This window comes from Schistosoma mansoni, assembly GCF_000237925.1.
Source record: "Schistosoma mansoni, WGS project CABG00000000 data, supercontig 0134, strain Puerto Rico, whole genome shotgun sequence".
Taxonomy (NCBI): Eukaryota; Metazoa; Platyhelminthes; class Trematoda; order Strigeidida; family Schistosomatidae; genus Schistosoma; species Schistosoma mansoni.
In genome coordinates, this window is record NW_017386038.1 from 626,663 (window position 1) to 638,803 (window position 12,141).

The following is a 12,141-nucleotide window of genomic DNA, read 5'->3' on the forward strand; positions in this document are numbered from 1 at the left end:
TAGGAGCTTCTATTATATGCATCGATAGAAGTTGTAAAACTAAATGATATAGGTATTGTTTGTTTGAATCTTCCTATTGATGCTTAGGACTTCGACTGGTCAGTCTCTAATTGGCATATGTGCATACTGTGCGTATTGCCTCGATATTGCCTTATATCACAGGCAAATATGGACAGTGGCTAGCAATGGAATCCAGAACTTGCGTTTCGTCCTATTTGGGACTCGTCAGTTGGATGTACCTACATCGTAGAGTTGATGTTCACTCTAGAACTCGAACCCAGTACCTTTCACTTCAAATTATACAGGGGTTAATTTGGGAAATTTATTGAGCTTTATTTACATCTTTGGCAGTCTGGTATTAATAACCAGTAAATTATGTGTAAGGATGGCTCGTTGGCAAACTCAAGAAGCTCAGAAAGAGCCGGAGACATTCCATGCAATCACCGCCAGAGGAACATTCTAGAATGTTAATGTGTAGCTTTCCTATTGGGTGAATAAAACGGATCCCATATGTACCTATTGGCTGTCCGAAATGATGATTTACTTTCAGCCAAAAACGATCAATACATTAGTTTTTTTTGTAGTATATTTGACATTGTGTTGGGTATAACATTCCTACTTACTAGTCTTCTGTCTTGCGACGTTGCGGGTTCGATCGTTCAAGTAGTCTAGTAGTACGCAGCATAGAAAGCAACTAAAGCTCTAGATATAACATTATGTCATAGATTCTATAATCTAAAACGATGTGCATACTTAGATTAAGAATCCCAGAAATAATTCAACTTGTTAGTGAATCATTCAGTTTACACATATATCACTGATTCACTCTGTACATTGTTAACTGCTTAACTGGCATGATTAGATTTATACTAAAATGACTAAAAATTGGGAAGTAAAAGTGTTAAAATAACACGATTAGTCATTTATCAAATTATTCCATCTAAGTTTGTAATACTAAACTTGATAAAATAAAACATCATCTAGTCAATGAATGACCATTGACTTGTTCGATTTTATATGTAGTTTTCAGTTTAAGTTTGGAAAGGACAAGAGGCTAGATGACCTGTGTTAGTCTTAACAATGATGGTCTCTCAGTTGATCCAACTTTCTTTTGAAAGAGTCGACGGGTTGAGCTTCAATCATATGTTGAAGTAATGAATTCCATTCATTGATGATTCGATGGATATGTGAGGTAAAACATCTTTTGTTTAACCAGTTATTTAGATTTCTGTTCTTTTATTCTCTACAGGTTACATGTAACTAATGTCTAGTCTAATTTTTCATCAGGTTATTTTTTTTATTGGGAATACTTAATTACTTACCTACGCATGTTACTCCCAATGGAGCATAGGCCGCCTACCAGCATTCTCCAACACACTCTGTCCTGGACCTTCCTTCCTAGTTCTATTCAGTTTTAGTTCATTCTTCTCATGTCTGTATCCATTTCTTGGCGTAATGTGTTCTTTGGTCTTCCTCTTCTCCTTTGGCCTTCGGGATTCCATGTGATTGCTTGTCTTGTGACGCAGTTGGCTGCTTTTCTCAGTGTTTGTTTGTTAGGATATTCACAGGAATATCCCAAAATTATCTCGAAAGTAAAGTCGTATATTTTCAGACTCTTCACATATTTCGCATGTTATTTTCTATTGGTCATTATTTACAGTTGTCCTAACTATGACTTTCACGTGTCGTTTTCCTATTTGTCAATTTTGAGTTGTCCTAATTATAACCTTTACGTGTCCTTTCTTTCCATTGGTTACTGTTCATAGTCATTTTAACTGTATAAATATGCCTTGTCTGTAAACCATTTTTGACCTGCTTCTTACCCTATAAACAATTCTCATTTAACGGCTGTGTTCTGATTTATTGGAGTTGGGGAACAGTATTGGGGTCGAACTAGGATTTATTTATTTATTTAATCACATATATATTGGTACAAAGGGCACCGGATACATATGCGCCACACAAACTAATGAGAATGGGAGGAGAAGGAAGAAGATGCGTATATATAAAAGAAGGAAAAAAAAGAAAAGGAGAAGAGTAATGATGGGGGGAACTGAATGTACAACCAGAAGAGCTCTCTCAGTTAGGAAACTTAGCCACTCTTTATGAAGAAGGTAGAAGAATGTTACAGCAGGCACGCCACTGGCTTCTATTCTGAACCATATCTGATAACGTCTCTAGCCACTGTGTTGTACCATCTCTCGGACCCCACCCAGGGAGTCGTGAAGGACCAACAGAAGCTAGCCTTTTGCAGCTCTCTCTCATGCCACGACACCATGTCATACACTGACCTACTCTCCGCTTTTTCCAACCAGTCCCAGAGTCGGCAAATAATGCACGACGTGGAAGTCTCTGGGACGACATTCGTAAAACATGTCCAAGCCACCGAAGTCGGTGTTTCAAGATGGTGACACCAATTGAATTATCGTCTCTGCGCCCGAACACACGATGCCGAACCTCTGCATTACTAACATGGTGTTGCCACTGAATGTCAGCAATCCTTCGGAGACAACAGTGATTGAACACAGAGTTGTCTAACATCCTCAACTCAGAGAGGCCAGGTTTCACAAACACAGAGCAAAACTGCTCTCACCGACGCGTTGTAGATCCGACCTTTTACAGCCAGACTAACATCACGAAGGCGCCAAAGATGGCCCAGATTGGCATAAGCCGATCTGGCTTTCCTTATACGTGCATTAATCTCATCACTCACGCCACCACTAGCACTTATATAGCTACCTAGATACACGAACTTCTCAACCACTTCAATCTGCTCACCATCCAGGGTGAGTACAGGATTAGAATCCTGCCAGTCTTGTAGGAGTACCTTGCACTTGGAGGGTGCAAAGCACATACCATACCTGTGGACACTGATTGCCAACTGATTAAGCGCGGATTGCATGCCTTGGGCATTATCGCACAGTAAGACAATATCATCCGCATACTCGAGGTCGAGAAGTCGTTCTCCAGGCAACATATCCACACCGGCATTACTTACATCCATCAGAGCTGTTTCCAGGATGTCATCGATGGCAAAGTTGAAGAGGAATGGTGAGATCGGGCAACCCTGCCTAACCCCACTGCTCGAATGGAACAAGGGAGAAAGGTGGTTGTATGCCCTCATTCTGCCTGAGGTGTTCGTATACAGAGCCTTTAAGATGTTAATGAACTTCTCAGGCACACCCTTCTTCAATAGACAATCCCAGAGAACAGTCCTGTCCAACGAATCGAAGGCAGCCCTGATATCAAGAAACACTACGATTGTTGGCCTGCGATAAGCATGACGGTGTTCTAACATTTGGCGGAGGGTGAAGATGTGATCAATGCATCCTCGATCAGAACGAAAACCAGCCTGCTCCTCGCGAGTCAATCGTTCTCGGGTTTTAAACAACCTACGAAGAATGACAGAAGCCAATAGTTTGGACGCAATCGGGAGTAGACTTATCCCCCGATAGTTGTTACAGGAACAACGTGAACCCTTTTTAAAGATAGGGACGACTATCGACTCATTCCATGATGTTGGAACACTTTCTTGCTCCCAAACCTTTGCGAACAATACCGTCAGTTCCTTAGTCAGAAAGTCACCACCATCTTTAAAAAGAGCCGGAGGTAAGTCATTTGGGCCCGGTGGTTTGTAGCGCTTCAAGAGTTGGAGTTCCTTGCGGACTTCCGCCTCGTTTGGTGGATCAGTCGTCACCGGCCATGGGGGGCAGGACAAACTGGTCGATGTTGCCGGAGCAGCAGGCCAGTTGAACTGCCCTTCGAAAAATTCCGCCCATCGTCCAAGACGTCGAGAGATGTTAGTGATTGGCATCCCGTCATCCTCGTAGATTGTTTCACTCACACCAGACTTCTTGCTGCCAGTGGCTCGGATGAGTTGGAAGAGCTTCCGGCAGTTACCAGATGCAGCTGCTGCTTCCATCTCATTAGCACGCTCCGACCACCAGGCTTCTCGGTCCTTACGCAAGCTTTGCCCGATTTCATTACGTAACAGCCTTCGTTTGTGGTCATACTCACGGTCACCCGGAGTAGACCGACGGGCTTCGATCAGTTGTAAGGAGCCAGAAGAAACCCAGTGCTTGTAAGCGGGACGTTTCGCGAAGCCGCAAGCGGCTTTACTCGCCATTTTCATGGCGTCGTGAAGATGCAACCAATGCTCATCTATACTTTTCGGTGGGATGGTAGCTAGCCTAGAGGCTAACTCCGCTCGATACTTACTTGCAACAGATGTTGCAGCCAGTTTACTAAGATCGATCCGTTGGTGGTGGTCAATCCTTCGGCCACTGAAAAGTAAGGTGAGATTGGCGCAGACCAGGGCTTGATCAGACTCCAGATAGGTACTCCAAAAGGAGCGGCAGTCTTGTACACAACCACACCAGCGGTAGCTGATCGCGATGTGATCAATCTGAGTCCAGGCTTGGGATGCAGAGGGAGGACGCCAGGTAGCACACCAGCGATGACTGTGCCGGAAGTTAGTGCTGGCCAGAAACAGGTTGTGGTCTGTGCACAGTTGCAGCAGACGGTCCCCGTTATCTGTCCTGCGACCAACAAGTCCCCATCGGCCACCTAGACGCCCGACCTGTGCATTCAAGTCTCCGGCTAGTACTACAATATCTGTCGAACGCGCTTTCTGGAGAAGAACTGTTAACTGGTGGTAAAACTCATCCTTGATTGCATCCGGGCTGCAATCTGTCGGGGCATAGGCGGAGATGACGAAGAGACACCGATTCTCACGCCGATTTCTTCTCACTTTGATGGAACTTTCTTATCTAACAGCACATAACCGACTGTTAATGGGGATCCAGTCGATTAGTGCTGCCTCAGCTCTAGCGCTTAGTGCGACACCAACACCTGCAAGACCAGACGAAGATGCCACAGGGTCCCCGGATAAGCGCACGTGAAACAAGCTTTTCGAGGCGACAGATGGAGAGCGGATTTGTAGTACTTCACTAGAGTCCTGAATACGGGTCTCGGATAGACAGTAAACATCAACATTAAGACTTTCTAAAGACATAGCCGGCCCCATCTGTTGTCCAATCTGCATTAGTGTGCGAACGTTGAAGGAAGCCAGCTTGAACGGCGTACGTGGTTTCAGAAAGACTGCTTCAGTATTCGTAATCGGTGGAAGCATTCACTTTCAACCAGACAGTGACTGGAGATCGTTTATATAGGACAGATTTTCCACCAAGAGCGAGCTACTGCATAAGTTGAAAAGTAAGGTTACACAAATTGGGGATGTAAGGGGGTGAATTAGCGATATGGAAAATAATAACAACAATAGTAATAATAATAATAGTAATAATGCAAATTGAATTGTTTCTAGTATGAACGAGAATATAATTGTCAGCTGAATGTTCCATTTCATTTATTTGCGAGAGGGCTGTGATACTGCCCGGGTGCCCAAACCGAAGCAGGTGGTTTTCTTAGGGGGCCACACCCCGAGCGTTTGACCTAGAGGTCTAATCCACAAGGCAGTGGAGCATTGTGAGGAGATGCAGTCCCATGGTAGCCGTTGACCAACAATAGGTTCATTCGCCATTCGTCCCATCAGGATACTGGAGCCCATGTACACCATTGGTTTGGAATCAGGGTTTTCCAACTCCCCTAGGTGGACCCTCCACGTCCACCAACCCGGTTAAAGCGCCGGACATTCGCTTTTCGTCCTCTCACTTTCGTAAGCAACACCCCCGCCACGAGAAGGCAGTGAGTAGGACTTCTCTGGCCGAGGCTATATATTCGCGTGGCCATGTGAGAGCATTTGGAGAGGAAGATCAGACTCTCCCCACTCTCGGCCGTACAAGGGCATTTGGGGGCAAAAAACTAGGATATCTGAATTTGGTCAATCGGTAGAATTTCGTGTAGTCCAATCGCAATACGTAATATTTGGGCGATTTATATTAGTGATCTACCTACTTCTACCACTTCTTCCTGATTTCTTCCTCCACTGAAATTTGGTTTGTTCTCTCCCACAGTAGCTTGTTGCTGATACTGTCTGGCCGCCCACCAGCTTTCTCCAACCCATTCTGTCCTGGGCCTTCTTTTCTAGTTCTATCCATTTTTTGTTCATTCTTCTCATGTCTGTCTCTGTTTCTCGGCCTAATGTGTTCTTTGGTTTTCCTCTTCTCCTTTGGCCTTCAGGATTCCATGTGAGGATTTGCCATGTGACGCAGTTGGATGCTTTCCTCAATGTGTGTCCTATCCACTTCCAGCACCTCTTCCTGATTTCTTTCTCCATTGGAATCTGGTTTGTTGTCTCCCAAAGTAGGTTGTTTCTCATAGTGTCTGGCCAACGGATCCGAAGTAATTTGCGTAGACAACTGTTAATAAATACCTGTATCTTCTGGATAATGGCTTTCTTAGTCTCCGCCCCATACAATAGAACTGTCTTGACATTTGTATTGAAAATTCTAACCTTGGTGTTGGTTGACAACTTTTAGATTTCCAGATGTTGTTCATTTGTAAATATGCTGCTCTTGCTTTGCGGATCCTTGCCCTCACACCTGCATCAGATCCATCGTGTTCATCAATGATGCTGCCCAGATATGTAAAGTTTTTCATATCCTCCAAAGCTTCTTCGTCAAGTGTAATTCGATTGGTGCATGCTGTATTCTATCAGAGAGTCTTGCTTTTCCCTTTGTTTATATTGAGACCTACTGCTGCTGAGGCTGCTGCTTCACTGGTCGTCTTATCCTGCATTTATTGTTGCGTGTGCGATAGAAGAGCCAGATCATCTTTGAAGTCTAAATAGTCCAACTGCATCCTAGCTGTCTACTGTATCCCGTGCTCCCCTTCAGATGTTGACGTCTTCATAATCCAGTCGATCACTAGGAGAAAGAGAAAGGGTGAGAGTAAGCAACATTGCCTAATACCGGTCTTTACCTCGAATGAGTCGGTGAGTTGTCATCCATGCATAGGAATTCCGTATGATATTGACTATCTTCTTAGGTAAGCCGTAGTTTCGAAGAAGCTTCCAGAGTATTGTCCTTTCTACACTATCAAATGCTATCTCGTAGTCAATGAAGTTGATGTAGAATGATGAATTCCATTTAATTGATTGTTCCACAATGATCCGTAGAGTTGCGATTTGGTCTGTACATGATCGATCCTTAAATTCATGGATAATTATAATTATTTGCAGTCATTCTAATTAGTTAGTTTAGTTCTCATAATATTTAGATTATGATTGATTATCAAGACACATATGATTGACTTCGTTACTTTTCATATTGTTACTTCTTGAAGGTATCTATCTACTTTCCGATTCTATTATATAAATCATAGATTCCATGTTATATACGTGTTCCTACTTTAGAATTTAAAAAGGTAATTAATAAGTTTTTCTATGAACTAGATTTTGTATGACAGTAGTTATGTAATCTTTTGTGTCAAAAAAAACATTCCACATAACTCCATTCAGTCTACATGCTTGATAGATCACATCATTATCATATGAGTTACTATTATCTCTACATGATAGATTATTATTATGTATTTATTTGAACACATAAATATTGGTACAAGGAAGCACCAGATACATATGCGCCGCACAAATCTCATTTGATTGATGTATGTGTTATGATACTACCTAGGTGCCCAAACTGAAGTAGGTGGTTTTCTTAAGGGGCCACACCCGGAGACTGACATAAAGATCTGATCCACAAGGCAGTGGAGCATCATAAGGAGATGCAGTCCCATGTTAGCCGGTGACCAACGATTGGTTGATACACCATTTTTTCCCTCAGGGCACTGGAGTCCATGTGCACCATTGGTTTGGAATCAGGGTTTTCCAACTCCCGTAGGTAAACTTTCCGTGTCCACCAACGCGGTTAAAGTGCCGTACATTCGCTTTTCGTTCTCTCAATTTCGTAAACAACATGGATGCCACGAGAAGGCAGTGAGTAGGACTTCCCTGTTAGAGGCTATATATTCGCGTGGCCATGTGAGAGCATTTCAAGAGTGAGAGTTGACTCTCAAAATCAAAGATTATTTGAATATGGGATAAAAAGTTCAAAGTAGGAACACATTGATTATATTATCATCATTTTCGTTTTTTATCATTATCATCAATCACGACCTGTTTTGAACATCGAAACTACCTGTTCCTACCATCTAGATATTTCAACAAATGATCTAATTTTGTTTCAATACATCATTATGGTTATTAATCGCATAACCTATTCAGGCGTGTTTCGTTGTACAAGTTAGAAAAAGGCCCAATCAGAGATATCGTGGTTACTGTCAATATGTATGCAGCGAAAAGACTATACATTATTATTTAGATGTCGATCGACTGGATCGCTATGTTCTAATTGGTGATCACTCAATATTCATCGTCAGGAAGGATGAAGAAGTAAGAAATGGAAACTTGTTGAAGTACTTATTGCTGAGAATTCTATATTATATCAAAAATATAATAGTGAATAAGCCCATTAGTAATAATAATACTAATCAAAAGTGTATGCATTTTAAGTATTTAATAGAAAAGAAAAAGTAATCCCAATAAATAACCCAACAAAAAATGAGTGGGTTGGAGAATGTTGGTTGGCGGCCTTTGTTCCTTCACGAGGGATAACAGGAGTAAGTAAGTAATTAATTTAATCTTCAGATTTTAAAGTCATTTCCGGTGGTGTAATTGCTATTGGATAAAATTTATGCCATTGTGTAATCATTTGATCATTTGTAGCTAATACACGTTCCCAATGTTCTAATTCATCAATGCTTGTATTATATTTACCTTAAATGTTTATACAAAAAAAAAGAAAAGGATGGAAAACAACACATAATCATAGAAAATGTGTTTTAATTATTCTACATAATTTGAATAGTTAAGATCATGAATTCATTGAAGCTAGACTACCATGGAAAACCTGGAAGCATTGAACAGTCGTTTCGTCTTATCGTGAGACTCTTCAGTAGTACGCATCCACAATCTCTCCTCGTCCTACAATAGGACAAAGCGACCGTCAAGTGCTTCCAGGTTTTCCATGATAGTCTACCTTTAATTAATTCATGATCTCAACTATTAAAATTACTATAATATTCCCTCTTCTGATATTCTACATAATCTTTATGATAACAGTAAACTTCATTAAACTTTACAATAAATGAATAATGAATTAAATGAGATCATCAAAAGTTTCACTTTACATGATGAGGATAACCAAAGAACTATTTGTCATCATAAGCACTATCATAATATTGAGATGATGGAGAAGATTTATAAGTCAGATGGATGATTTTGATAAAGTTTTGTTCTCTAAGCTGGACGATGAAAGCTCCACGACTAAATCATCCAGTTCAGACAAAAAAAACTCCATCAAAAACTATCACAATATATTGACTTAACCGTGGAAGCATAACACTTTTTACATGAACAAAGTTGATGATTTATAAATTAAATGACATGACTCAAGATCGTTTGCAATGGTGAAGGTGCATTCACTCTTTGTGTTCTACCAAATTCTAATCTTCTAGATTCTTCATGTCTCTATCTTTTTTATCTTTTTCAAATTTATTTCACTGTATTATACTCCTTGAATAACATCTTCAAACCCTAATCTTTCGGATTACTACTTCTACCACTATGGGATTTGAATGGACAACTGTATCTCTCCGTGTTAATGTGGTATGGCGACTCGAACTGATCTACGTACGTACGAAGTTCTACGTTTTGACTGACTGATTTATAAATTAAAACATCTTTAAAGATCAGTTAAAAGTAGTTGAAAGTTTTAAGTCCTCCTTGTTTTAATCAATCAAATTATGAATAATTGATTTCATGTGATTATGTTTATTCTCTCTTTTCAAGTACTAAATGAATCTATTGTTAGTGGATACAATTTGGCAAGTTATTACATCTGATTGTTCTTCAATTCAAATCTTCATTCAAGTGGACATTCTTCTTCTTATTATTATTATTTCATATGGTTTCTTTCGTTCTCTTAATGTTCTAATTTGAAACAAAGAAACTTGCATCGATACACATTCTTGTTTTAAGTCTACAATGTCTCTAAGTGACGAATCCTACTTATAAAAGACTAGAATAGTAGTACTGTAAATAGTCACTTGACGACAACATGATAAATCTTTATTAATTTATACTCATAATGTCTTGAATTATCAATTTTTTAAAAAAGAATGCTGAAAAATTATGCTCCGATTAGCTAAAGCACTTTGTTCTCATACATGATAAATGAGTTGCTTTTAACTTATGTATTCAAATACCTTTCAAGGCTAATATTCATATATATTTTGTAAGCAAAGATGGAAAGTGGCTAGCAATGGAATCCAGGATGCACGTTTCGTCCTATTTGGGACTTGTCAGTGAATTTAAACTTTAGCACATTGCACAAGCAATTGGCTATCAGGATTTAGTAGCTGAATGGATAACGTGATGTCGTTTGAAGCGAACGATACTGGGTTCCAGTCCCATAGTGACCATCAACTCTGAGATGCAGGTATATCTAGCTGACGAGTCTCAAAAAGGACGAAATGCGCGTCCGGGATTCCACTACTAGTCACTATCCATCTTTGTTTATATCAACACATAGTTCTGATAATCTTCACCTTCTTATTACATTATTCATATAACTTACCTATTTTACATGTTCCAATTGTAATTCGTTTATTCAATGCTTTTCTTTTAATTAATAAAAATTCTATAGTGATTTGACCTATTTGATATGGTTTTATATAAAATGCAAATGTTTCATTCATATGGATTGTGGATTGTTTTTGATGAGATTCACTATGGGCTTTATGAATTAAACCATCCTCTTCTGTTCTAATAAATAATTTCACATAGATGCCTAATAAATGAAAAAAAAATTTAATAGATTATAATCAGAAGGGGAGATTTCAGTATTATAAGTATTATAATTGTTGAAAATATGAATCAATTGAAGCCACCAAGGAAGCACTGGATGGCCGTTTCGTCCTATTGTGGGACTTCTCAGTGGAAGTGCCCATCCACAATCTCGCCTCGCGAGATCCGAACCCTGGGCCTATCAGTCTCGAACCAGAGGACTTAACCGATAGACCACTGAACCGGCCGGCATTCGATAGTGTTAGTGTCTAACTTCAACCAATCCACGAAGTTGAGCAACCAATTACCAATTTTTTTCAGTGACTTACTATCTCACAACAGACTTGGTTGAACTCCACTGGTTACTGCTTGTCACTAGAACTCCAGCAAATTATAATCATTATTTTTTATTGCCTATAATTTTCATTATTTACTTGAATAGAATAAATACATAAGCAATTCATACAGTTTTACGGTTTTTTTTGTTTAAAAGCTCCTAATGGTACTTAAAATTGATTTATTAAAGTGTTCCATTTAGTAAATATAATGTATTAACGAATAAAAATCGTCATAGCAACTACACTGGGTTTATATATAAATGTTCTTAAGAAGTACATAGGTGACCATATGGTTTGAAATGTATTGCATTGATATATCATCACATATTTACTTGGTGTTGTCCACACAGGATACACATATACCAATAAGAGACTGATCAATTTGAAGTCCTAAACAACAATGGGTAGATACAAGTAAACGACACTAATTAAATTTAAACTTTACCCCATTGAACAAGCAGGTGGTTATTAGGACTCGGAAGTTGAGTGGATAACGTGATGACATTTGAAGCGAACGGCACAGGGTTCGAGTCACAGAGTGAACATCAACCCTGAAATGAAGGTACGTCTAGCTGACGAGTCGGAAATAGGACGAAACGCGCATCAAACTGGATTCCACCACTAGCCATTATCCATTTTTGCTCATATTATCACATAGTTCTGATAATCTTCGTCTTCTTATTACCCTATCCAAATTTCCAGTATACTGCTATGGAGATTGTTCAATTTCGTTGGAAACGCTGACCAATCAGAGCGACCATTGAAAACCTCAATCATTAGATGGCCATTTTTTCTTAGCATAAGACTTCTCTAGAGGTTAAGCATTCGTGCGCGAGGCCAAAGGTCTTATGTTCCATTTTCCGCTTACGAGGTCGTATATACCCTCCTCTGAAGAGTTCCATACTAGGATGAAACGACCATCTAGTGCTTCAAGTTCTCAATGGTTGTCTAAATTTAATCATTTCGCGGTTTCATTGAAAATAATTTTTATCACTATGC

The 12,141-nt window shown here is 39.8% G+C and overlaps 1 protein-coding gene across 1 annotated transcript in view; it reads right to left on the bottom strand.

The window, feature by feature from the left end:
* Window positions 1-8,370: 8,370 nt before the first annotated feature.
* Smp_150350 (synaptotagmin, putative) overlaps window positions 8,371-12,141 on the bottom strand; it is a gene marked incomplete at its 5' end in the record, with an annotated part of 29,189 nt that continues 25,418 nt past the window's right edge. The window contains 2 exons of the mRNA XM_018789676.1: window positions 8,371-8,734; window positions 10,596-10,808. Coding sequence (XP_018646447.1) covers window positions 8,595-8,734; window positions 10,596-10,808 — 353 coding nt within the window. The 3' untranslated portion in view covers window positions 8,371-8,594. The remainder of the gene's footprint in view (window positions 8,735-10,595; window positions 10,809-12,141) is intronic.